Genomic DNA, 26,917 nt, shown 5'->3' on the forward strand with positions numbered 1-26,917 from the left:
GTCAACAGAAGCACTTCCTGCTGGATTTCTCAGCTGAACCGACACCAAACGCCCAATATCAGAATGCATCTGTCCAGGTAAACACTATAATTTAATATTGGGCGAAGTAGCAATAGCACAGCGCCGTTTTTCTTACAATGTATACATTGTTCTGACTTTGGATTTATGTTTTTAATCAATAAAAGTGACAGTCAGCGATGCTGTAGCTTGCTAAGGTTAATTAGCTAACGTTAGCTTACAGTTAACTTTAATGGCTGTCATGGGTCATGAAGACGAGTGTTTAGGTTGTGTTTATGAACTATTTAGTCAGCAAAATAAGGAGAGATAATAAGGAACTACTGCAAACTGTATTAAACATATCGACACAACGCATACCCCGGCCACTCCTCTTTACTCTCACAACCAGAACGCTAATGTAGCCTTAAATACATGTCCTTACAGATTATGAGGCTGAACCTTTCAGGTACATAAACAAAGCTAGCACCTAGCACGCTCAATGGGATTCATATTAATCCTGGTGTCGTTTGACAGTCCAGCTGTTGCTGACGTACATTTGATTCAGACTGCATTATCAGAACTAAAAATTAAGGTGGGGTGGCATAGCAAATCAGAGCTGTAAGAGAGTTGTCTTTGTTATATACAGTGTTTGTATCTGCGTTTGCTGTTGTGTTATAGTTTATCTTGAATGTGTACTCCACTTTGGTTGATGTGTAGGTATAATATACTTTAAATAATGCCTACTTTACGACGTAATTATCATGATCTCTTTTTTCTTGAAATTATACAGGCATTTAAGAGGATGTAGTGCGCCATGTTGTCGCCCTGTATGGCATTATATGTTTGGTATAAGACCCAGCAATTCATTTTTGTCCTCTGTGGGGGACACCAGTCTGAGACCTGTAAATCAAGCATAATTTATAGAATCTATCTGAATCCTGCTGTTCCTTTAAGAAGACATCCTGAGCTCTCTTTAAATACCACAGTTGTAGGGGTGTGGCCAACACAGCACATGCACTGTCTTTTCAAAATGGAGGGAGTTTCAACTTTAATGTTTTACAGCAGAAGGTGGGATGAGTCGACATTTTTTGCAGATATCATGCTACTGGTGCTAAATATGAACTTTAGTCTGTAATATCACAGTCTTGATTTCATTTTAGTAAGATTTTTACAAAGGCACAGTAATTTTACCCCTTTCAAAACACAACTTTTATTTGATGTCCTTTTTAAGGCAAGGCAAGTTTATTTGTATGAACATTTCAGCAGCAAGGAAATTCAGAGTGCTTCACACAGAACATTAATATACAATGACAAGTGGAAATGTAGGGGACACCAGGACTTACTAACCCCCATTTTTAATACATCAGGGAACAGAGGGCTATAGACTCATTACACTCAGACTGTTATATGGTTTTCTGTTTTCTAAATTAGTTACTGTGTCTTTAAATGTAAAAAAATATTTGTATTTCTCAGGCTTCGATCAACATTTCAAGCTTGATTGAGTTAAGTGGAAAAAATATTTAAAGTACTTTAATAGAGGCAACAAAAGAAGTCAAAAACCAACATTAGAAAATAATTGAAACTGAACACTGATGTTGATAATAAAGAATTAACATCAATGCTCGTTGGGTCATTTTATGTCAGCTAAATTTATGAATCAAGAATTTCCACTGAACAATATTTTTTTGCAGTATATGTATCTGCACCTATTCAGAAAGGTATTTATTGTAGCTTAGATAGACAAGACAAGAACTATGCTTTTGTGTGCAAAGTTTATCTGCCAGTGAGGAAGACAATTTTTTTTTTTTGGGTGTGGATGTCACAAGGGCGAGACATTTATTCATTGGGTGTCTAGTCTATATTTTCTGATCATGTCCATTATCCATTTCTTAATATCCCCTAGCTAACTCAGTCAGGAAAGAGCATGTGTTACAAGTGGAATGACCGTAAGGCGGGACTGCTTGGAGCTGCTTATGCAGGGATTACACAGACGGTTTATTTAAACACACTGCCTGCTCCTCTGTCATGCATCTTACATCATTCTCACACACAGACACACCCCTCTCTCAACCCATCCTTGCTTTATTATTATAAACATCCATAGTCCACATGTGGAGAGAACTATGATTAGTATCTGTTTTTCATGCCTAAGAAGCCTTTATTTTTTTCTTGCAGGGTTGGAGTTTACATGAAGAGGAGGAAGCGGGGCTGCTCTCAAGCCTGAACATTTTTTGTCTTCCTCCATCTGGCATCCGTCTCTTTGCCTCTTCAGATTGGCGCTCATCCCCCCTCCCCTCGCCAACATGCTTTGCTGGGGGAATGCAAAGGACGGACAGTTGGGGGTTGGTGTCGAGAGGACCCCTATGTTCGAGCCCAGGGTCTGTAATGTGTTTAACGGCAGGGGACTGAAGGAGGTGGCCTGTGGAGGGCAACACTCGATGTTCCTGCTGAGTGATGGTAGTGTGTACACATGTGGTTCTAACAGCTGTGGACAGCTGGGCCATGACAAACCGGTGACTTCTCCAGGTAAGATAACCTGTGGTTTGTATGGGAAGTTACTTAAAAGTGAGAACGCTGTTGAACATAACAAGGTGCTGTTAAAGTCTGTCTGCATTGGAAGAAGCAGTTGGTGGCCTTTAACCTAAAGAGACATTAAGGCCATGCAATGAAGTGACTAGGAATTGGGTATGTTTATCAGTCCACCACCTAGGATAGGATTGAAATATCTTGACAGACAGTGAATTTCTGGTAAATTTTAGCAGGTCATTATCTCCATACGTGTTTCACCAGTACGCTGTACCAGAGCTGAGGTTTTGCTGAACAAATTGTAATTCTGCATTTTGAAAACAAAAAAATAATAAATAAATCTCAGGGTACTTTATATTTCACTACAGCAAAATGACTGTCTCAAAGCAGCAAAGGTGCTATTGCAAAATAATGTAGAAAGGGAACTTGTTTCATTGTGATCCCTGAATAAAACATTAAAAGACACATACAATCAAGATTATAATAATACAGCCTGTCCTATGACATGCTCCAAATCTTAGTCACAAGTTGTTCTTACACATAAACAGGGATAGGTAATAACCTCTTAAATAGGCCAGTGGCAGGTTAATACCCATAGTCCGCATCCGGTGAGTCAAACCACTGATCCACTCACGTTCCCTCAAGCTCCGGCATGAGATTTAAGTTTCAAATGAAAACCTTGATAACTGCCATATAAAATTTGAAAGATAAGTTAATGGTTTTATGAGGATTAAATAAAGTAAGTATGAACTATTGTAATTTATCCTGCACCATCCAACATTTAGACCACATTTAATTTTGTCCAATAAATGTATCAAATAAAATCATCGTGCAAACTAATGCCATAATAACCAAAAACTTAACTCTAGGCTCAGTGCTTATTAGAAGTGTTGCATTCTAATACTAAACTAGTGTAGTTGTACGGATGAACATAAAGAACTGATGCAATATCATGCAATTATTAAAGAGTTTCTAGGTTTGCTGTGGACCGAAGTTTTGCTCTTCTATTGCAATCACTGCTGGTGTTAGAAATGACTGATCAGGGCTTGATTTTGGTTACGTTTTCATTCAAACTTCTAATTAATTTATGATCTTCATTTTATACTAAAGAGAAATGCATTTAACCTGCATAGCAGTTAAACATTTCCTTATCACATAGTTCCTGCTAAGCTGAACGATTTTGAGAAAATATCTAATTATTATTTTTACTCATGTTGCAAATTTAATTTTAATTGTTGTACTGAAGGAAATGATCATTTTTAAGACATTCTAATTTTCAATAAAAAAGGTATACATGAACAAGGAAAGTAGTATTTTTTTGCAAACTATTCTAAAACGAACTGACACTTGAATGTTGTGTTGACCATAATCTCTCTGCTCCATTAAGATTAAGAGTATTAAACTGGTTTATTGACACACATTTCTAGTTAAAGACATATTATACCTTTTGCCATTTGAAAATTGCTGGAGGCCACACTGTGACCAAAAATACATTTTGATTAATTTCCCAGTCTTACTACATACTAGAGGTTGACCCATTATGAGCCTGGCAGATCAGGGCCAATCAGGGCCAATATTCATTATTTGGCTAATTATCCATATTGGCATTTTTATTTTGAGGTTAAAGATAAATTAATTTGAAAGTGCTCTACTTTGTCTCTGCTTTAAATTTTTACTCTCCATGAATCTCCTTTATGCCCTGCCCACATCACTATCTGATTGACTAGACCTCACATGAGTAACAGCCATAATCATCTTTAGTACGCTGTAATGAAGTATTGTCAGTTTTGATGGTAGCTTCGTGTCCTATCATATGTTTTAAATTCAACACTGAAATTACAGACACTTAGTAATGGCTTATTTTTGACTGAAAATGTATATCAGGGGCCGCAGATGGCCTCGTAGTTAGGTCACGCCACATATATGCGGGAGGCCCGGGTTCAAGTCCAGCCTATGGCTCCTTTCCAGCATCTCTATCCCTCAATTTCTTATTCCTGTTTCTGACTCTGTTCTCCTCTCTAAAATAAAGGCATAAAAGCTGTCAAATATATATGAAATAGAAGACAAAAAGAAAATGAATCTCAGTCCCAAACATCAGATATGAACATGAACTTCATTCAACTGCTATCAGTATCGACCTTGAAAAATTAGGATCGGTAGACCCTGACTACATACTTATTTTGCAGAAATCAAATTCCATCTTGGAATTGAATTCAAATTTGATACAAATATTAACAATTAGAATGGATGTGACAGAAATATGTATTTCAATGGCCATCCGAGGGCGCTATTTACTTTGAGGTTTTCTTGCAGCTGAAGCAAAATAAAAACTGGATAACATTTAAATTTGAATAAAATCACATCATAAAACTGTTATTGGGATTTTAATTGTGAGTTGAGTATACGATTCCATCCTTACATCTTTGTGTTTAATTGCAAAAGCTTTGAAAAAATGCAGTTATATGGATTATGCAGATCTTATTTTCCAGCTGTCAGACACCATCAAACCAGCCTTTGGTGATTTCACATCTTTTGGATGTACCCTGAATTCCTGTAAATGCAAGTCAGACCTCTAAAGCATCAGCATAACACATAGTCAAAGTGCCTCCATTTCTCTGTGGCTTCTACTGAGAACATCAGATTACACAACTAACTGCATTCTGATTTCTAGGACATTTGAAACACTCTCAAACCCTGTGAAGTGGTTGCAGACAGCGCTGGTTTTTATTGTTATGTGGGCGCACAATTGTGTTTCTTTGTATGGACGTGGCTGAAAGTGTACCATCAGACTTGCTGAACCTTGAGCAAACGATACATCCTTTCCATTAATAGTTTTTTTATATACTTACCTAAAAGTGTGTAGGATTGACTTGATGATGACCCACAAATTGTTCAAGCAATTCTACTATGTATTTTTTGGTTAGGTGTTTCCTTGTGTTATGTTCATATAACAAAACATGTCTGTGTGTTTTAACCAAAATCTTCTGAAATCTTCGTCCTCTTCACAGAACTGGTTGGAGCGCTGGATACTCAAAAGATCACAATGATGTCATGTGGTCGGGCCCACTCTATGGCGGTGAACGAGCAGGGTCAAGTGTTTGCTTGGGGAGCTGGTGAAGGGGGTCAGCTTGGCCTGGGGACTTCAGAGACTGCTGTTCGAATACCAAGGTGACTGAAAAGAAGATAGCAGTAAAAAAAAGTTCAGAGGTTCGGTGTTATGAGCAATAATGATGAGAAGGGGGCTTAAGCAATCAAAACTGGCACACCTGCATCCAAAATATTAGTGCCATTTATAATTCAGCTTCTACTAAATGATAATATAACAAAATATGGTTTATTATTTTGTAAAACTGATTAGAATGAATTCCCTGAAGTAAAATAGTAAGGTTAAAACCAACAGTTATTTTCTAATGTTTTGTCTTACAGCTTATTAACATTTAATACAAAAGTCATGTAGTGATGCACGATATTGGATTCTGCCAGTATTGGATTTTTACCCTATGTACCAATTTAATTTAGCCAGTATCAATACCAATATAGAAATGTATTTCTAAACTAAAAAATTTCAGTCCTTAAAAACACTTTGAATTTTAAGGATAAACAAAGAAACAAATTTAAGTCGTCAGAATAAACTTAAAAGTTTAAGAAATGAAGATGAATAATAATAAGACAGAATGGCACCTTAGTATTATAAAGGAAAACACCAGATTTGCTGTTGTAGGCCAGCGGTGTTTTACTTGCGACTCTGTAGATTGAACCTGTTCAGATATGTTTTTGCTTTGACTGATTGATTTCAAAGGTCACATGACTCACACATCGTGAGAAATCATATCTAATTGTTTCCTTATTTGGTTTGATTAACAGTCTTTCTTCTTTCTTTTCCCAGGTTGGTCAAAAGGCTGTGTGACCACCGCATCTCTCAAGTAATGTGTGGGAATCAGCACTGCATAGCACTTTCTAGAGGTGAGAAACACAACCTTTTCAAAGGTAATGTTTAGATGAAGTCTCTGTTTTTTATGAACATCTTCACTAGCAGGTTATGCTTTACATTCCCCACACATATTATTTTTAATTTTTTTTTGTGTGTTACTATGACAACTGACTTTCTCTGTGGCTTGAATGTAATAAACTGAGACACCTGTCACTAAAGCAAATAACCACTGAGAACACACTGTACAAGATGTAGTTTTTTGCACATTGAAACAATTTTTACAAACATTAGAAACAGGAGGATTGGAAGAATACCAGTAGATGAAAAGCCTCTTTTTTTTCTTCAAATATTTGATGTTTACCTGAGAAGACAAATAATGAAAGGAAGTGGCAGGAAGTAAATCTTGGGTGTGTCAAAAGGAAATTTATGACTAATGCCACAGCCATTGCCTTTATGTTTTAGTTTTTATGTGTTTTTAACTACCCTGCTTTTTTCCCAAGTGATGCAGTGTGAAATTTCAGAAAATTGTAAAATCCAAACTGGGGTCTTTTAGAGAAGGTCCTTATCATGAAAACAAGATATCAACACACCGTTCCTTCATTTATAGTAGAGAACGTGCTCTGCCCCTCCCACCAAAATAGCTCCTGCTTTAGTTTAAATAAGGAGCAGAGGGAGCTCATCTGGTTAGTTTGAAAAGCAAGAGATTTGAAGAAGCTCGGCTGAGGCAGCCAAAGGTAAAGGTAAAGCACGGCCCATAGATAATGGTTGATCAATAAGACAGATTCAGATAGTAAAAGATGACAGATCATATTGGATAATTTTGCCTCTGATGGTAGTACAGTATTAAGTGTAGATGCACAACTGACCATTTTGTCCTTCTGTCCTCTTCCTCCCAGATGGCCAGCTGTTCACGTGGGGCCAGAACACCAATGGTCAGCTTGGTCTAGGGAAAGGAGAGTCCAGCAAGCTGTTCCCTCATCCCCTCAAGTCCCTGGCAGGAATTCCTCTGGCACAGATAACTGCTGGGGGAGACCACAGCTTTGCTCTCTCGCTATCTGGAGCTGTTTTTGGATGGGGCAAGAACAAAGCTGGACAGCTGGGTCTTAATGATAAACAAGGTAATCACCAGCCAGACAAAAGCAGCCATTTAGAAAGGAAAATAATATTTGTATTTTTGAATTGAATTGAATATTTATTTATTTTATTTATTAAGTTTATTTGATAGGGACAATGCAAATTACATAGTAAAACTTCAGCCTGTTACAAACAAGCTAAAAGTAACTGATGTTTCACATATAGAGATTATAGCTTTGCTAGTTTCCATCTCCTGTCCCTAGTTAGGCCTTTAGAAAATGAAAATGAAAGAAGGTAAAAGTAAAGATATTAAGTTTACATAGAAATTGCATAAAGACAGTTAAAATTGATTAAAAAAGCAAAATCAAAAGACAAAATAGTAAAATTTTACATCATAGTTACATAAAATTACAGCAAAACATGGAGTAGTTAAAAGTGCTCACATCTCTGATTTTGTGTGAGCCACTCTTTAACATTTTTGATAAAAGTCTTTGTGTCTTGTGTTAATTTCATATCAGTTGGTAGTGCATTCCACATTTGAGAGCCTCGTATAGAAAAAACTGACTACCCCAGGGAGGTCTTACGGTGGGCAATTTTACAGTTACCACTGGCTGAGCCCCGGTGGTTCTACCACCAGTTTGCCTTTTAAAAAGTCTGTATAACATTTCTGGTGCTGAATTTTGTAAACATTTGAAAACCATTTTCAAACAGGAAAATCTTATAGAATGATCAAAGCTGAGCAAATTATACTGCTTTAATATGTAACAGTGGTGCCACCTCCTGGATTTTTTATCCATTATTTTTAATGTTTGGTTATACAAGGATGAAACAGGCTTAATCACGGTCAAGGAGGCTTGGCTCCACACTGTGACACAATAAGACGTGTGTGAAAAAATCATTGCATGCATGTACAGCTGTGCTGCTTTTATTGGTATATGGTGCCTTGTTAATTTGAAGCAGTTGAGATTTCTTTTTACTGTCTTTGTGACCTGTTTGACATGTTTATCAAATTAGCATGTTACTTTTACAGCCTGTCTTTTATTTATGTACTGGAAGTTCTTGCTTGGGAGTTATAAAAGTCTAATCCAATCTAATCCACTTTAATTATATAGCACATTTTAAAAACATTAATTTTTTACAAAGTGCTGCACAGTGACTAAAACACACAAAACACAAACACAGCAGAAATGAAAAAATTAATAAGAAATACAAAAGCAAGTAAGAACATCATAAAAACAATAAAATAAATTAGAAACACATAATAAAAACAGAAAAACAAATTAAAGCCATAAAAGAAAACACTGATTAGAAAAATAAAAAGGCCAAAAGAACGGAGAAAAGACGTCGCACAACTCTCAAAAATGTTAAATATGATTTTAATGCACCTTAAATTGTGGTTACATCTCTATGGAATAATAGTACCATACCTGTACATTATTTGTCACTTACATAGAAAGTGAGTTTTCTATTCTAAAATGTGTTAAAGTGATCACAGGTTGCCAATTTTGTTCTGAAGAACTTTTAAAGAATTGGTTGTTTGTAGATGACCCTTAAATAAATGTAGGACAGTGTGACCTTAATTTCTTGTTTGTGTTTGTATTTCAGATCGTGCTGTCCCCTGTCACATCAAGTTTTTAAGATCTCAAAAAGTTGTTCACATTAGCTGTGGGGATGAACACACTGCAGCCCTCACAAAGGTAGGGATATAGACAAACAACCCAACTTATCCTTTAAAGCTAATATATCTATGGGACATGATCTAGGATTATTAAGCTGCCTTTAATAGTACACCAAGACATATTAACCAGTCCAAATCAATTAATTGCTGCTCAGTTTTGAGAGTGTTTTTTGCTGTGTAGTTACTTAACTCTTGTTACGTGTGAAATTGACTTTAATTCTACAGAAAAATTGTATTTCTTTTTCTTAATCGTCTTAATCCACTGCCGAAAGGAACTAGTGTTTTGTTCAACTAACCACACCTGTTCTCTGGCAGGATGGTGGCTTGTTTACATTTGGTGATGGCTCGTGGGGTCAGCTGGGTCATGGCTCCACCAATAACGAACTCTTACCCAGAAGAGTGCTGGAGCTCATGGGCACTGAGGTTTCCCAGATCACCTGTGGAAGGTAAACATTGAACAAAGTCACACAATCTGATGAAACTTGATCCAAGTCTATTTCTGTGAAGTCAAAACTGTGCCCGAAAGTTATTAATTAACTTTGTGGGAATTAAAGAGGCTGGTGTGAGGCTGGGGGGGATTTTCTCTGTATTTTCATGCATAACAATTAACATAAAAAAGACAAAAAAGCAAACTCAAGAACCACCAAAATAAAACTTTTAAATCAAAAAGATTCAATATTTTATGTTTTTTGTGTTTTTCATTGATATGTAAAGAAGAAAATATTCTAATTGTTGTTAAACAGCATGAACCTCAGCATGAGGCTTAAAGCAAACATCTGACACGGTATAAACAAACAGAAAAGAATAGAAGAGCACAGATTCAAATGAAAGGATCCTTACTATGGTTTAACTTCAAGTTTACTACAAGCTTACTGATATACTTATAAAATAGAGGCTGCCTTTGTTCTCCATGTACTAAATGTCATTATTTTTAATTTTTTAGGCACCACACGTTGGCATTTGTTCCCTCCTCTGGTGTGGTGTATGCGTTTGGTTGTAATAGCTATGGGCAGCTAGGAACAGGAATGATGGGGGATGCCAGAAGCCCGTTTCCTGTCAAGGCCAGTTTCCTGACTGGAAATGTTAACAAGACAGGTAAGCAGGAGACTCCCTATTAACTTCTAAAAATGTTCAGTATGCACTGATATGTTCAAGTCCCGATAGAGTCATCTTGTCGATGTGGGTCACAGGGGAACATCTTTTAGGCTTAACTTTTGCTGTCTCTTCTTTTTTTTTTTTTTTTTTTTAATCAGAATCAGAGCATTACACAGTGACCAAAATCTTCTGTGGAGGAGACCACAGCTTCTTGTTGTACTCTACTGACCAGGTAGGCATCTTTTATTTTATTAAGCCTCTGTTTAAAGCTTGCTGTCTTTCTCTGAGCTTTCAAATCTAGCTTCATTTCTCTTTTTTTTTTTTTTTGCAATCACTCCTCCAAGAAATCCAAGCATGGCTGTTTGCAATCAGATTTTCTTCCTCATATTACTGCACAACTATTTTATCATTAAAGCTATAAAACATGTGTTAATGAGGCATGAAAATAAAGAAATCTTCACTGAAGTCAAATTGTCAAGCACTAATATCAAACCCATAATTAAAATTAACTCAGACCATTTTAAGATGTAGTCATAGGTCCTGAAAACTTATAAAGAGAGTTAGACCACAAAAGCCTTGCATCGATAGTCTGTGTTTAGTCAGTTCCAGTGTTTAACACATGGTGGCACCAATGCCCAAGGTTTTATATAGGAACAGTCAGTGCTGCATATGGAGTGGTTGGTGGGTGCAGAAATCACGCAAATTGTCAGGAATGTGTTCTGATAAAGACTTCACAAACATTCAGCCGCTACAGTGAAAATATTTATCCTTCAGGCACATTTTTTTAACATAGAGTGAAGACCAAACATCTCTCAGAGTAAGAACCAGTGCAAACAATTGTCTCAATCTTTGTGCTGATCTGTGTCCGTTTTTCTCTATCGCTGTAGAGTTTCGCTGCCCCAGAGGACTTCAGAGTGATAAATATCAGTAAAAGCCTCTCCCCGATCACTTATGAACGATTAAATTCATGGAGGTTAAAGCTGATGTACAGCCAAGACTCTAAAGTCACAAAGTAAGTCAAACAACAAAGGTTGTTTTTGTGATGTTTTGATGTGTACTCTATTAGGCTGTATTTTAACACATTATTTCCCTCAAATAAAACATTTTTATTTTTTGGTCTCTTTTATTTTTAGTCTAATACTTTCTTTAATTCTCCTTGTCACAGTGACATCATTATCCAGCTCTCCTCCACAGCTTGTTGGAATGCTAGCTTCTTGGACCAAAGGTATAAAAACACAAAGTTTAGCTGTGTTTATAAAGGTCTTAATGATGAAAATAACTCACTAGCTCACTTGAGGTTACTGTATTTTAAATGTATATGAAGGTATTCAATTTAGAGAAAAGCAAAGATAAGACAAGAAAAAAATACCTGCATCAGGACTTTTACTTTCTTTCCGTTGTACAAATTTTCCCAGAATACTCCAGGATTTATCAGGTTATCTGAAGGGCCCATTATGTTCCTTGGCAATTTAAATAAAATACTTCTTTTTTGTTCTTTTCTGAAATTTAATGGAGTCCATTTTAGCTGCGATCTACCCATTGTTCTGAGATCAAATGCTGACTGGACTATACAAACATTAAGCAACCAAAAAACTCATGGCTGGATGCAAAGACTGGTACATAAGCTAGACTCCTGGGAACTGCCTTGTTTAGGACCTCACAGTGTCCGTTTGCACGTCACTCACTACCATGATATGTGGTCTTGTACAACAAAACATGCTGATGGTCAGGGATGTGTAAGATGCTATCTGTGAGGTCTGTGACGTCTATGAGACTCCACATTTCCCTGACCATAACTCTGTAAAGGGCAGTGAAGGCTTCTCACTATGCTTTCATCAGCAGATACTTATCATGTTCAAAGAATGAACTCTGGAGGCCATCAGGGTGGAAAGTACCTCTCTGGAGAAAAGTGTCATGAAGTACTACAAACATAATTATGTAATGAATACAGCTTAAGTGCACTGGGAAGCCAGAGCACCATAGTTGGTAGACAATGAAAAAGTGTTCTCATTGAGTCAGTTTAGTTTAGCCACTCATATTAAAAGTCCCTGCCAGGATTTTTTAAAACATGCCATAGGCATGTAGGCTGCTAAGGATTTATCATGGGGCCTGATGGGCCAAAACCCAGGGCTGGAAAGGGGAGGGAGGGTGGCAAGAGTCAGGCTTGACAGTTTGACAAACACGTGTTGCTCAGCAGCCAAAGTCAAGTGATGGCATCTCTTTTGTCCAGGACTTTTCATCCCTGCTGATATTTTCTGTCGATGTGGGACATCCATGGCATGATTAGAGGCTCATGGCAACCCTACTACCTTCCCAGATGGTACATTAGGCCAGTGGATATCAACTGGTGGGTCTAGACCAAAAGTGGGTTGTGGAGCTGTTTTCAGTGGGTCATTGGAAAGATGGTGGTGAATAAAGTAAATGAAGTGGTAAAGCTTTCACTGAACATATGGCCATGCATTTTATTTGACTCAGTTTTACTGCGATAAAGTGTGTAATTTCTCAATATTTAATCTCATTTATCTCCTCTTCTTGAGATATCAAACCTACTTTTAAGAATATAAACATGTAAATCACTGGAAAATTGCCAAAAATGAGCATGCTATCACAGCAAAATTTTTGTTTTGTCTGTTTTTTTTTTAAATTCAGCCATAGGTTTTGTTCTATCTAAGGCCCAAACTGGAAGCTTTATTCATTAGATAAATGTGAGTGTAAATGTGAGTGTGGTTGAACGTTTTTTGACATTTGGGTTGTGATTTGCCATCATACAGAGAGTGGTGGGTCCTGAAGCTACGCCAGTTAATAACCACTGAACTAGGCCATGCTTACTCACCACATTTACCCTTTACTTTGTCCTAAAGGTGTGGATTTTATTTATTATTTTTTTTTTTAATTTTCACATGCCCCTGGTTATATGCTGGGACACCCAGAGCACAATGACGGTTGTGTCAATCTTCCTTCTCACCCAATGGTGCCCTCAGGCAGCTTACATGTTTTGGATACATACAGGTGACACTTAGCTCTCAAAAAAGATCTGAGTCACTGCTAAAACTCAGAGAACTACTTGCATGGTTGCTTTTTGTTTGGCAAACAGTCGACACATCACCAGATCTGATGTATCAGTGTTATGACTAAATAAAACCGGTGTTTTAAGAACGTGACAAATGACACCGTAAATAGGTACCATCCTTCATGGTGAGGGTTTTGTCGGCTTTGTGCAGGAGACAGTTCATGATTCCATGCTGAAGTGGAGATCTGCTCAGGCTTAAATAGCTTCAGGCTGAGTAGGCTCACCTTACTGTTGTTTCCCAGTTAGGGGTCTCATTTACAGCGGACCTGTCAGGGTTTAATTGTATATATATAACTTAATCATGCTTCCTTTCCTCCCAGTGATGATACACACTTCAAAACCAATCCAAAGATCCCAGGCATTGATCTCAACTCAGTGAGAATGCTGTTTGAGACGCTCAGCAAACCTGCTTTTTCTGGACTCCTGGAGCAGGTATTGACTAATAGTTCATATTTAAAAGTGTACACGGTAATATCATTTTCATTTCTGACAGGACAAGATTGTGTAGTAGTTTATTCCTCAAACTGTTTCCTCACTTTCCCACTCAAAAAATATTAGGAAATACAATATGTGTTGTCTTTAAAGTGAGCTGCAGTGCACTATACAGAGGAAAAATACCACAATATTTACAGAGGACTAGTGTTTGGCTTGCCTATGCCTTTAAATCTGCTTTTAAATTCATCACCTGATTCTTCACTTTCTACTTCTTTTATCTAGTTTTCTAGTTATTCTTTCTTACATTTTTTTTTCCAGCCCCCCAAAAATACAAAAAATAAACAAAACTGATATATTTAGTTTATTAGTTTTTTTACTGTAACAGGGGCTAAAAACAACACAGCTGCTGAAGCAGAGTTAGCTATAATGCTAACTTTGTAGTCCCTAGGCAGGAGGACGTTGAATGATAAAACACAAACTTAGACAATATTGCAGCAAAAGAGCTTGTCATTTCCTTCAGAAGATTAAAGACAAAACAAAAGGAGCCTAAATATCTTGCTCTTGTTAGGAGGTCACAAACATCTTTTAAATTGAATTGTAATGTTGTCATGTGAGTGTCCAAAATTAAATTAGGTGTTCACTAATGTACTAATACGAGATCCAACTTTAGAAATTACCACCCATCCAATATGAAACATGTTTATTTAACATATCATATAGTAAACTACTTAAAAAATGACAGTTAAACTGATTTAATGGAATGAGTAGCCCTCTGTTTGGGTTTTTGTTTCCATAATAAACAAGCTGAAGAAGAAACATCTCACATCATGGATTTGCCAGTCTGTGGTTGATGTAAAACACCATATGAGAACCTCTGACTTGTTTTGAAAGAACATTCCATTCTGTGGTAGATCCTGAGTCATACTCTCTAACATTAGTTCAGTAATGTTTGGTTTTGGGTTCATGCATCCCAGAGTAACATAAATTATAATCTGTTTAGAACATGAGGCCTACTCCAAACCACTATAAGCCTCTCCCAAAATTTATTTAGCAATACGTCTTCCTTTGCTGCCATGTTATTTAGAATCAAATGATATGTGAGACGCTCCTTTTGCTGATTTGTTCAAACTCATACATTTCAAAGATAGAGTCTTAAATTGATTTGAACTGTTTTCCATTTAAAACGGAAAATAGTTTTTATTTCTATGTAATTCTGGATAGAAATATAAACATTGTCTCATTTATGTACATCTGCTTCCTGTGTCCATCTGTCTGTATAGGCTACCAAGAGTTTTGAGAGTTTGTTAATCCCCCAACTGCCACGCTCTCCTCCTGACGTCGAGGCCATGAGGATCTACCTCATTCTGTCTGAGTACCCAGCCCTGAAGGACTCCAAGAACTACATCCGCCTCACTATACCCCTGGCTATGGCCATCCTTCGGCTAGATGCCAACCCCAGCAAAGTATTGGGTATCATACTTGCATGCACACTCCACAAGCTTTTTTTAACCGATCACATCATCAATATCACATGCGTATCCCCGGAGCTCAATGTTTTGTGCCAGGGAAATATTTAGATCTAGCAAGCTAACAAGCTGTTAAATGTTTCCACAACTGAACAGTAGTAACAACAAAAGTACTATAAGTACTATTTCAGTGTATAGGCCACACTTTTACTATATTTTTCCATCTAAAAGGTTGGCACTAGCAGTTGAGAACCAATGCATAGGCAGTTAGTACAGACTCCCAAAGTTCAGTTGTCCATACCAGGCAGGCCAGTGGTGGGACAGGGGAGGAGGGACAATCATGCTTCAGCCCAGTTCAGGGGAAGTGCACCCTACATCATCTTCCAGCCTCGAATTGTGGTAATCTGTTTTCAAATTTAGTTAAAGTAAGGTTTTCTCAACTTGTGTGCTGTCCTTGCAGATAACTGGTGGTGCTTTGTGGATGGCAATGTGTTCACCAGGATGGTCGACATGTACAAGAGCATCGTTGTGTTCATGCTGACTGGAGGAAAGACGCTGCTCGTACCCGTGTTCTACGAGAACTACTTTGTTGCCACACTTAGATTGCTGGAAAAACTCCACAAGGTATAAACACAATTTACATAATGACAAGATGTCAGTTCTACGCCTGACTTTTCAGTTGATAGAAGTCTGAGGAGGATGTTTGCCCCCCCCCAAACCGATGTGACTGTTTCTGCGTCTCCAGGTAAACTTAAAGGCCAACCATGTGGAGTATAACCACTTCTATATCCCTGACATCACCAGCCTGGTGGACATCCAGGAAGATTACCTCAAATGGTTTCTAAGTAGAGCTGATATTGTGAGTACTGACACACTCCCAGGATGTTTCACTTACTTGTTAGATAACATTTGTGGAGTCCGAACACACTCTCTCTACTTATGCTATGCTGGTCTCTGGGTATAGTGTGAAATTTCATCCATAACTGCCTGTAGATTTGCCACTACTTGCTGTCCAAGTTCACCTTCTGTTCATTTACATGTTCATATTTAAATTGTTGCATAATTATCAGCTTAAGAGACTTTTTTTTCTCCCTCATTTTGTTTTCTAGAAAGTTGGATCATCCCCCTCACAGGTACTTGATTAAAAGACTGATGGTCCAGCATGTATTAATGCCCCTTTAACAGCTACTAGTGCAGTAAGAATATTTCCACATTTCCTTACAGAGTGACTTTCCCTCAGTGAACCTATGTGCCTACCCGTTCATTCTGAACGCTCAAGCCAAGACAACCATGCTGCAAACAGACGCTGAACTGCAAATGCAGGTAACTGCTTTTAATGTAAAAATGATTTTGATACAGGTAATTCAATGTATTTATTGAGTGAAAATACCTACTCTGGTTGTTCCTTATAATATCACATTTAGTTTTATTCATTTATTTTGTATTTTCCTGTTTCAAAGATGGCAGTCAGCGGTGCAAACCTGCACAATGTCTTTATGCTGCTCACACTGGAACCCCACCTTGCCAGGAACCCTTACTTGGTGCTCCATGTACGCAGGAACCATTTAGTGAGTGACACGCTACGCGAGCTCACCATGTACTCTGATGTGGACCTCAAGAAGCCGCTCAAGGTGAGATCTAGGAGGAGCTGAAAAGCTGCCCCAGGGTTCTGCCTGATAAAAGGAAGTTTCTCTTTGCTACTATGACTTTTCTGAATGTGGCTTTTCTGTGCTCATGGTGGATAATGTTTGGTCTTTGTAGATAATATAACATAACTAAGAGTATGGTCTAATCCTACCCTCTCATGTAAACTGTAATGAGATACACTATTTGGACAAAAGTGTTCAGCAGCCTGACTATTACACTAACAGGGACTATAACAACATTAATTAAAATACATGTGCTTTAATATGGAGTTGGTCCCCCGTTGGAGCTATAACAGCTGCCACTCTTCTTGGAGGGCCTTACAAATGGTTTTTGAGAGTGCCCATTCATTCTATAGCACGAGGTCAAAAATGTTCTTTCTTTATAAATCTTTCTCTTCCTTCCTTTAGGTGATCTTTGATGGAGAAGAGGCCGTAGACGCAGGCGGAGTCACTAAAGAGTTCTTCCTGCTGCTGTTAAAGGAGCTGATGGATCCTGTTTATGGGATGTTCACTCATTACAAAGAGTCCAACCTGCTCTGGTTCTCAGACAAAGTAAGTCATACTGTTGAACAACTCTGCATTCAAATAATAATGAAAAAAAAAGAAACAGAATTACATTTCAAAGCTTTTCAGCTCCTTTACATGACAAAAAAATAAAGTGGAAACAGTTTACTTTGGTTGAGAGTTTTCATAACATTAGTACAAGGTATTATTAGGTGTTTGTTTTTGTTTTTTATTGTCTTTATGTAAAGTTTAATTTATGTTAACACTACTCCTTATCTTGATCCAGCTTGTTTGAAATAGAGGTAAATATACTATATATATATATATATATATATATATATATATATATACACACACACAAATGTATTAGACCACCACCCAAAGTAAGGTTTATGCCACAGCTGCCCTAAGTTAACAGCATTGGTAATTACAAAATCATTTTTATGTTTCTGCAATTATTAATACACCAATATGTAGAAGCTCTTTAACCCAAATGATATTTTTAATGCTAAAATATGATTATTATTGTTATCCATTAATTTTCAAATTTACTGATTTACCAAAACCTGAAAAAATAGTAAAGCACATTATTATTTCTTGACTAATATGTCAAATTATAGTTATTTACTTGCATTCCTGAAGAGAAAAATGAGTTTTAGTGGTTGAATGTTATGCTTGATTGATTTCTGACTTCTCAGAGAAGCCCAGTGAGCCGGCTCAAATTTGGGTATGAAAAGGTGAATTCAGTATGAAATTCCTCATTCCTGTTCAAAATGGTAAAACGTGGAGAGCTCACTGAAAATGAAAGAGTCCGCATTAAAGCACTTCATGATGCTGGATGGTCTCTGAGACAAATAGGGAAAGACATAAAGTGTTGTCACAGTGTGGTCAAGTATGCTTTGGAGTCAATTGCCGAGACTGGTACTTACAAAATGTGCCAAGCAAGAGGCAGGAAACCAAAGTTAACTGAAGCAGATGTCAGACACCTCAAGATTTGAAGTACTAGAGACAGAAGGAAGACCACTGCTGATCTTCAGGCAGAGATGAATGCTTCTAGATCAGAGTCTGAGAAAATTCCTTTTGAACAAATTTGGGATTTAGTAGATTTAAAGATTGATGGCACAGAATTTTCATCTAAAGCAGGTCTGTGGGAACTCAATAACAAAAGAGACTGTGGAAAAGTACATAAAAACAATGCCAGCAAAAATGCAAGCTGTTATTAAGGCCAAAGGAGGCCATTCAAAATATGAAGTTTTTTGGTTATTATGTGTGAAAAAGGACTATTTAGTTGTTTCAGTTTGTTATTTGCCAAATATATTACAATAATATTTTTAATTTTAAACCAGTTTTTGAAAGATTTCTGAAATATTTATGTTTTCTCGTCTTTATGACAGGTGGTCTAATAAATTTGTTAAGCACTGTATATATAGATTTGTTTTGCTCTGAAAGCCACAGTGAATAAAAAATTACCCATGCAATGTGTTTTTATTGAGTAGTTGCATTTTTGCAAATATTTCTAACAGTTTTCAACACCAGAGAAAATCTTAACTTTAAAAGCTGCAATGGGATGAGTCTAGGAAGATGGGCTGTTGATGTTTTTACACACAGAGATGTGCCAGTAGTAGCAACATTCAAGTTTACAAAACATAGACCTTCATAAGGACAGCATGGCCCTGAACTTGAGGAAAGCGTTATGTCATAAGTAAGAATGCTAGTGATCCTCTGCCTGAACCAAAACATTGTGACTTCTTTTTCTGTCTGCCTTTGCAAGGTCAGACTGATTTTATATCACCTGTTGCTCTTATTGTAGGTGATGTCAAAACTTCCAAATAATCACACAGAGAAATAAATATTTCTGTAAACTTGAGCTGAAAGAAAAAAGCAGTCAGTGCATGTTAAATGTACAGAAACAATGATAGATCCTTAATTCTGTTTGATTTTTTTTTCTTTTCTTTTTTTTTTCAAATTAGGAGATAATTCGGAAATGTTAGGAAAATGCCATGAAGTCTGAAAAATATAAGAGTAATAACGTGGACCCAAAAAGTCTTGTGAGTTATCCAGCTGTGATCTCCAAAAAGACCACATTAGATTTAGCAATAATTACAAGAAAATATGTTTTGTTATCTTAAGATAGTATAACCTTATCTTATGACCTTTGAAAACATTAATAATTTAAACACTGCTATTCTCTTTTCTTATAAAAATAAAACATTTGGGGAGCAGGTGGCCTAGTGGTTAAAGATGCTCCCCATGTATGCGGGCGGCCCGGGTTTGAATCCGGCTTGAGGCCCTTTACCGCATGTCTCTCCCCCACTCTTGACCCTGTTTCCAACTCTATCCACTGTCCTCCTTTATCTAATAAAGGCACAAGAATGCCCAAAAATAAATCTTAAAAAAAAACAAAAAAACTTTTTTTTTATGCTTGCAGAACTTTTTTTTTTTTTTTAAACTTTGCATTAAATGATATACTGTAATGATTCAGTTTTCCAGCTTCAGGGCTACAATTTGTATCAGATGTTTGAATGATGAATGATATAATTGCATCTACCTGATAAATCATAGTTAAACTCATGGTGATAAACCACTTGTCAATGCCCCCCATAATGTGGGAAAAAGAGGAAAACTTTCTGAGGCCTAGCCCTGTGTGGGGGCCCATGGACAGCCAGCAAAAACAGGATTCATCCTGCTTTTCAGCAATGACAATCACGTTTTTTTAAAGTCTTAATCTGCACCGTTTATTAGAGCTGCAAAAATACAATGTTATTGATTGCTGCATCAGAAAAATGTAGCCTGTTTCAAAATGTTTCCTTAAAGTCCATGTAAAGTGAAATCTAAACTCTGTGTCTTAACACACTATATGTGTTGGAATATGATTGCTGTAAACATGTGAAAACAGAGATCTACGTGTGACTGAATTTTTCATTTAGACCATTAGAAAGTTGTTCACCTCTTTCCTGGCTGGGTTTCATTTGAGCAAATATAGGAGCCCATGACATTACCAGTCTTGATGGGGAATTACCCTGCCCCCCTAATGCTACAACAATATAAAAGCATCATAATGTAGAGATTTGTGCCAGAAAACGGTAAATTTAATCCCCAGCTTCCATCTCTCTGCTCTGACACAAAGCCAGGCAACTGGGCTCTGATCAGAAGCATTTGCATTTTTAAAAATTTCATGAGTGGGCGTAGCTTCAGCCCATTCAACTGATACGCCCACAATGTCCTAGAGCAGATTTTACTGCCTCATTTTTCATACTTTTGAAGCTTGATTTTATAAACTTGATTGTTTTATGACTGAAATTTGGCCTGGTTGTTCATAACACAGTGGCCTGTCATATGACAAACGAATACAGATTTTTTTTTGTCTCTTTACAGCGACTTTAAAATGGTATTAGCCTGTTTTTGTTTTTTTTTAAAGTTAATGAGGGTAGGCTGATCTGTTGTACTAAACTGTTCAATAGGACAATTATTTTGGACTGTGCATTGTCATGCCAGAACCTTCATAAAGTCCAGACACTGAAGAGAGAGGAGAAGAAAAAAAGTTGCTGATTCATGCAGACCAAAATAACAGCTTGGCATCAAACTTTTCATATCCAGGCCATGAAAATGTATGTAAGCCAAAAAGCTAAAGACCTGACATACATGCCTTTACATCATTAATTCACATCTCACCAGAGAACACTTCACAGGGCCTCTTAGGGGCCCAGCTTTGCCTTTGGGCAAGCTTGTCACTTGTTTAAGTGGATGTCAAAATGGCTAAAGCTTAGAAGTAGGGCGAACAGAAATAGTCTGATTATTGTCTTGTGTGTTTTCAGTGTTTTGTGGAGCAGAACTGGTTTCACCTGATCGGGATCATCTGTGGTCTGGCCATCTATAACTCTACAGTGGTGGACCTCCACTTCCCCCTGGCTCTCTACAAAAAGCTGCTTGATGTGTCCACAACGCTAGAGGACTTCATGGAGCTCTCTCCCACTGAGGCCAGGTACCAAGTCTGAGCACTAACGGAGCATTGCTAGATTACCATGTCTTAAAGGTTTTGCTGGACATTGCCACCATTTAAAAAAATCGTGCTCTTATATTTGAAACTCTTTATTGGCTGTTGTTCCCAATTAAAAACGCACTCAAATGTAATTTTATCATGTAAAATTCTGAAGCGGCAGTAAGAAATGACTTGTACAAAACAAATGTAACCCTGTGGTGAGCCACAGGGGTGTCATCACTTGCATAACGTGGTTATTTAAGATGCATGTAGAAGAAAAATTGACTGTCCCTGGGAAACTTTTCCTCTCTGAATTTAGAACAGGAAGACCTAGCACTTCTCCAGTACCTAAATGTGTCCAGTTTACTATTGATGTGAAGATTAGCCTTCTTAAAACTACAAAAAGATCAGCTATGTCTGTAGCATTTCTTTCAGAGAGAATACAACATCAAATGATCTATATCTGATCTAAATCTAGTGTCTATATCTGACAGATTGAGTTTTCACACTAACTTAAAAATGAAAAAGAACACTTGATTAAAAAAACAAAGTTCTAGCTCAATTGAGGTTGGATTTTGATTTGTATTGCATTCTGAGGAAAAAATATTTTGTGACCGCAACCTGTTTGAACTTGATCCTCATTTTAATATATTGTGTTTTTTTCATTTTCCCTATTTGATGGTGTTATTTTAGGGGAATCTAACACAACACTCTGACTGACTCATTTCCGATGGTTATTATTAGCAAATGTGCTACCACCTCGCTCTAAATCCATTAGACAGTTTCAAGTTTTCCCTCCTATATTTGTTTGATCCATGCAGCTGTCAGGCACAGCTGATCCCTGATTTTCAATCCAAAACGTCAAACAAGGACAGATTAAATCCTGAGATGACAGGTGTGTGCAATACCATGTCTGATGAGGTAAAAAAAATACAGCCAACACCTCAGATATTTCTTAAATAAAATCAGTATCTAGTTATATATGGTGATGATGATGGTATAGATAAAGCAGCTGTTTTGAAATGCACGGATCAGTTTGTTATTGTTGATTTTGAGATTAATGATTGCGCTTTTCATGTTTATGAATTATTAATGTTGAGCCATCTTTGCTATTTTTTTTCTCAGGAGTCTTCAACAACTACTAGACTATGAAGGAAACGATGTGGAAGAGGTGTTTCTTCTCAACTTTGCTGTAAGTAAAACATTTTTTATAGGTTATGGTCATATATTACAACTTTGACTATAAGGTAAGATTATTTTTAATGTGTATAAACCCATGAATACCCAAAACCAACAATCAGCTTTTAAGCACAAAACCAAGCACTTTTTGCCTTTTTTTAAATTTAAATTTTTTATTAAAACCAGAGCCATAACATTCCACATCACAGCTTGGCCACAAGACTTCCTGTTCCTTTTTTTTCCAGGAAAACAAAACAAACTGAACCAAAAAGGATGTATACAACACAATAATAATGATAATCATAATAATAATAATAAATAATCAGATCCAAGTCCTCAACCCTTGGCACATTTTCACAAATAGCACACCAATATATATAAAATAAGCAGAAATTTAAAAATAATAATGAAACACAATTCAATTCAGTTTTTTTAAAAAACAAATGTTTTGGCATCAGACAACTATGTACACTTGAGTAGCTTAATAAAAAATTAGAGGGGAGAGTGACATAAATTCTGTCGATTATGATCAATTAAAGTAGGATGCAATCTGTAGATATACCTACACTTTTGGCCTTTTTAAGGAGGACCCCATAACTATTAAATCTCTTATTTGTAACCTCTGTTGTAGTTTAAATTAAACTGTGAAAGATAGATATAAACATGTAATACCCCCATAGTAATCACTGTATTACTCATAGCTGATAGGTATGTTCAAATTTAACATACAGGCAGAGAGAGAAAGCGTATGTGCTCTCAGAGCAGCTAGAAGTGATCTTGAATCTGTGTAAATCAGCCAGCCAGGATTGTTTTACTTCATAGTTTTATATATTTCAAGACTTAATGTACACAGTTGTTTTTGTGATTGAAACATCATTACCTCTGTATATGTTTTCACTGAACTTACACTATACTTACCCCAACCTAAATACACAAACAGTAAAATAACAGTGGAAGCTTACTTACAAGATTGTTGAATCTATAATGGTTATAGCCGTATGGGTCAGAGGGCGCTGACTAAGCGGCAACCAAAGGTGTCGAAAATTGGAGCCACTGCCTACGTAAAAAAAAAAAAAAAAAAGTGCAGTTCCTCAAGTGTCCACTTAACGCAGGCTCCAAAAGTCCCCCTTTGTTACAAAGCTCATTTTGAGGGCAGAAATTAAGATAAGAAAAAAAGGCTTCAGTCCACACAGCTGGTGCCTTTATCAGCAAAAACACAGAACAGGGGTGTGACTGTTTTTTTTTTTAGACCTAACCAGTTTTCATGATGCTAAGGTTAAGAGTTGTGCATATTTCTGACATATTGTTGACTGACCATTGGGCATGTTGTAGTGTTGTACCAGGAGGCTAAAGGTCAGCCTCAGCCTCACCTCTCTGTCTAAAGGTAGACCAAAAGTTATTCTGAGATAGCTTTTGCAACATTCTGACCACCCTCATTGGATTTCAAAATTCAGAAGCCAATGGATGATGTCACAGAAGCTATGTCCATGTTTAAGCTCTGACACATAACTTTCGTCATATTTCCAACCTTCAATTTCTCTCCAAAATTCTTGAAAAAACAGTTCCATCCCAGCTCCACACTCACTTATCTGAAAATAACCTCTATGAGCAACTCCAGTCTGGTTTTTGCCTCCTCCATAGCACAGAACAACCTTGAAAAAAATAATAATAATAATATTTTCATTGCAGCTAACTCTGGTCTGTTAAGAATTCTCACATCCTCCTTGACATACTGGCCTCCACTGGGATCACAAACACACCCCTGCTCTGGTTTAAATAATACCTCTCTAGCCGCACTCTGTGCCCTCTACTATTATTTATTCCCATGGTTATAATAATAATAATAATAATAATAATAATATTGTTATTATTGTTATTATTGTTATTAATAATATTACACATGTATCAGGCTTTAGCAACACAGACAATGTTTAATACTGATTATTATTGATTGTTGTTTTTTGTCTCTTTATGTGGTTTTGGTTGACATTAAAAATGTGTCAAACTTTATTTAAGTCTAACAGTGTAGAATCAACCACAAAATAACCTTCAGCTAAGACTTTCTGTTGTGTCCCCATCACTTTCAGATCACCAGGGAGAACTACGGGATGACGGAGGTCAAGGAGCTAATTCCTGGAGGAGACGGCATCAGCGTGGACAAAAACAACAGGTGAGGCAGGGCAACAGATCAAACATGAAGACAGCAATCTTCAGAGATTAGATCTGAAATTCATCAGCAATCCCTCTGAAAATGACCTTGTTTTAGGTTTTGAAAGCTTCCACTCTGTTCTCTCTGAAAGATTACCAGATGACTCTGTGGTTTTCTAATTTATTTTTTTCCAGTTCTGAGATTATCATGTGCACACACAGCTGGCGGCTCGTGCCCCATTGTTCCAACTGAAGGTCACGTTCACACTGGAAACGTAGAAAACAAAAGAAATTGGTAGATTTTTACGTCATTCGGTGTGTTTATTTCCGCCATCGATGCCCCGTTTCTTCAGCGTGTCCTTGAGCCAGTGGCGTTGATTACAGTGACGGTGGAGGTGTCTGGAGGGTTGTAGGGTGGGTGGTGTCAGCCTGTCTGGCTGCTGGTGCTGAACAGATGGCGCAAGCTGCAAGTCCTTTCTGCAAAAATCCCCCCAGTATAACACTGTAATACAATAATTAATAAGAGAGCATCATTGCTCCTGTGGTGTTGAACGCCCACATCACACAAACTGAAGATGGAGATCTGGATTGAGTTTATTAAAGATGGATGACTGTAAGTCTTTGAGTTGTTAATCCACCCAACAGGATGGGATCACAGATTGTATCATGGGACTGTACAATACGATGAAAGTTGTAGCTCTTTTATCTTAATCAGAAAAAGACAGTTATTAATGAAGTGCGTCTTTGCTTGTGCTGTTCTTTCTCTTAGATGTACATTGCTTTGCACAGAAGTGTCTGCTCAGTGACACTTTGACATTGTGACTTTGTATGCCAATATTTTTTTATGCTTTTATTTACATTTTTTAAGTACTGTGCCTTTTACAAACAGGAATAAACCTCAGGAGGTTTCCCAGCGTTCATCTGAATGTATCTCTGCTAATGGACTACTAGGCGACAGCAGAGTGGAGGAGATTATTGATGTAATCTACCTGAGGAACTTCTGGTGTAAGACGTCACTGAGGTGTAAACAGACTCCAGTCAGGCTGTCTGAAGAGGACATTAATTAACAACAACAAAGATGGAGGAGGAAGAGTGTTTACAGTCCCACATTCAAGTCTGCGTTAATTATTTCTTTATAAGCTCATCTGTGAGGATGCAGCCGCTGTGGAGAACAAATCAGTGATTTGGTTGTTTGTCTGTGTTTTAGGAAAGAGTTTGTGGAGGCCTACCTATGTTACGTGTTCACAGACTCTGTGAGCGAACAGTACTCGGCCTTCTCCTCCGGCTTCCTGAAGGTGTGTGGTGGGGAAATCCTGTCGCTGTTCCAGCCGTCTGAGCTGATGGCCATGGTGGTTGGCAACAACAACTACAACTGGGAGGAGATGGAGAAGGTCTGTGTTGTTTGAAAATCCATATAAACGGTGATTTTCTGAGTAATGCCTACAACAGCTCTGACCTACTGCAACCTGTCATCCCATCACATTTAGAAGAAAAAACAGTTTTTGTCTTTATGATCACATCTTTTTTTAATTTTGTGAACAAAGGTAATTAATCAGACTTATATGACATAAATATCTTGCATGTTTATTACTGTGACACAGAAAGAGCCTGTGTCCACGGCTTTGTGATGGCAGCACTCATTTAGCTCACAATACTAACATAGCCAAGTGTTTCTGATGCGTCATGAGTGCAAAAGGCCCTTGGTGCCAGCTATGTTTTGGCTGCTTCACTCACAGTGCTCTTTGTTGAAAAAATGTCAACTTTTTAAACTCCAACACTTCTCTGTAACTGACCAGTCAAAATCAAGAAAAGCATGTAGAGGCCGTTTTTTAGGGTTTTATCAGTGAAACAATTTGAATACACTTTAATCTATTTAACAATAAATTCCAGTGAGAAATGCTCTGAAACTGAGGCTGTGGATGCTGCCAGTGCAGAAAGCAGTCTATGGATAGAGACCCTAAAAGTAATGTTGAAAACACTGACATAAGTCATTGCCTCATTCTTACTTTAATACTTTAACAGACTTCCTCAGGAAAGATTATTTCAGCAGGTTTAGGATTTGTATTATTGTTCTTCACACATTTGTGGATTTTTTTTGGGTAAACTGAAATTTGGGCATGTCTATAATAATGAACAAAAATATGACAATAAAAAAGTGTACAGCCAGACTGGTTTGAGGTTTTTGAGAT

The 26,917-nt window shown here is 37.2% G+C and overlaps 1 protein-coding gene across 2 annotated transcripts in view; it reads left to right on the plus strand.

The window, feature by feature from the left end:
- The window catches only part of herc3 (HECT and RLD domain containing E3 ubiquitin protein ligase 3), a 34,840-nt gene continuing 7,923 nt past the window's right edge, over positions 1-26,917 (plus strand). The window contains exons 1-23 of one of the 2 annotated variants that reach the window (XM_041784939.1): positions 1-77; positions 2,173-2,523; positions 5,532-5,691; positions 6,410-6,486; positions 7,351-7,572; positions 9,134-9,225; positions 9,522-9,652; positions 10,150-10,301; positions 10,460-10,533; positions 11,189-11,313; positions 11,467-11,526; positions 13,692-13,803; positions 15,087-15,276; positions 15,733-15,896; positions 16,018-16,131; positions 16,382-16,405; positions 16,497-16,595; positions 16,733-16,903; positions 17,327-17,470; positions 21,238-21,404; positions 22,527-22,593; positions 24,668-24,750; positions 25,936-26,119. In XM_041784939.1, coding sequence (XP_041640873.1) covers positions 2,301-2,523; positions 5,532-5,691; positions 6,410-6,486; positions 7,351-7,572; positions 9,134-9,225; positions 9,522-9,652; positions 10,150-10,301; positions 10,460-10,533; positions 11,189-11,313; positions 11,467-11,526; positions 13,692-13,803; positions 15,087-15,276; positions 15,733-15,896; positions 16,018-16,131; positions 16,382-16,405; positions 16,497-16,595; positions 16,733-16,903; positions 17,327-17,470; positions 21,238-21,404; positions 22,527-22,593; positions 24,668-24,750; positions 25,936-26,119 — 2,835 coding nt within the window. In that variant the 5' untranslated portion in view covers positions 1-77; positions 2,173-2,300. Of the gene's footprint in view, positions 78-2,172; positions 2,524-5,531; positions 5,692-6,409; positions 6,487-7,350; positions 7,573-9,133; positions 9,226-9,521; positions 9,653-10,149; positions 10,302-10,459; positions 10,534-11,188; positions 11,314-11,466; positions 11,527-13,691; positions 13,804-15,086; positions 15,277-15,732; positions 15,897-16,017; positions 16,132-16,381; positions 16,406-16,496; positions 16,596-16,732; positions 16,904-17,326; positions 17,471-21,237; positions 21,405-22,526; positions 22,594-24,667; positions 24,751-25,617; positions 25,894-25,935; positions 26,120-26,917 lie in introns of those variants that run through there. The other variant, XM_041784940.1, reaches the window with a different exon arrangement.

This window comes from Cheilinus undulatus, linkage group 4 (genome assembly GCF_018320785.1).
Source record: "Cheilinus undulatus linkage group 4, ASM1832078v1, whole genome shotgun sequence".
In the NCBI taxonomy this organism is placed as follows: Eukaryota; Metazoa; Chordata; class Actinopteri; order Labriformes; family Labridae; genus Cheilinus; species Cheilinus undulatus.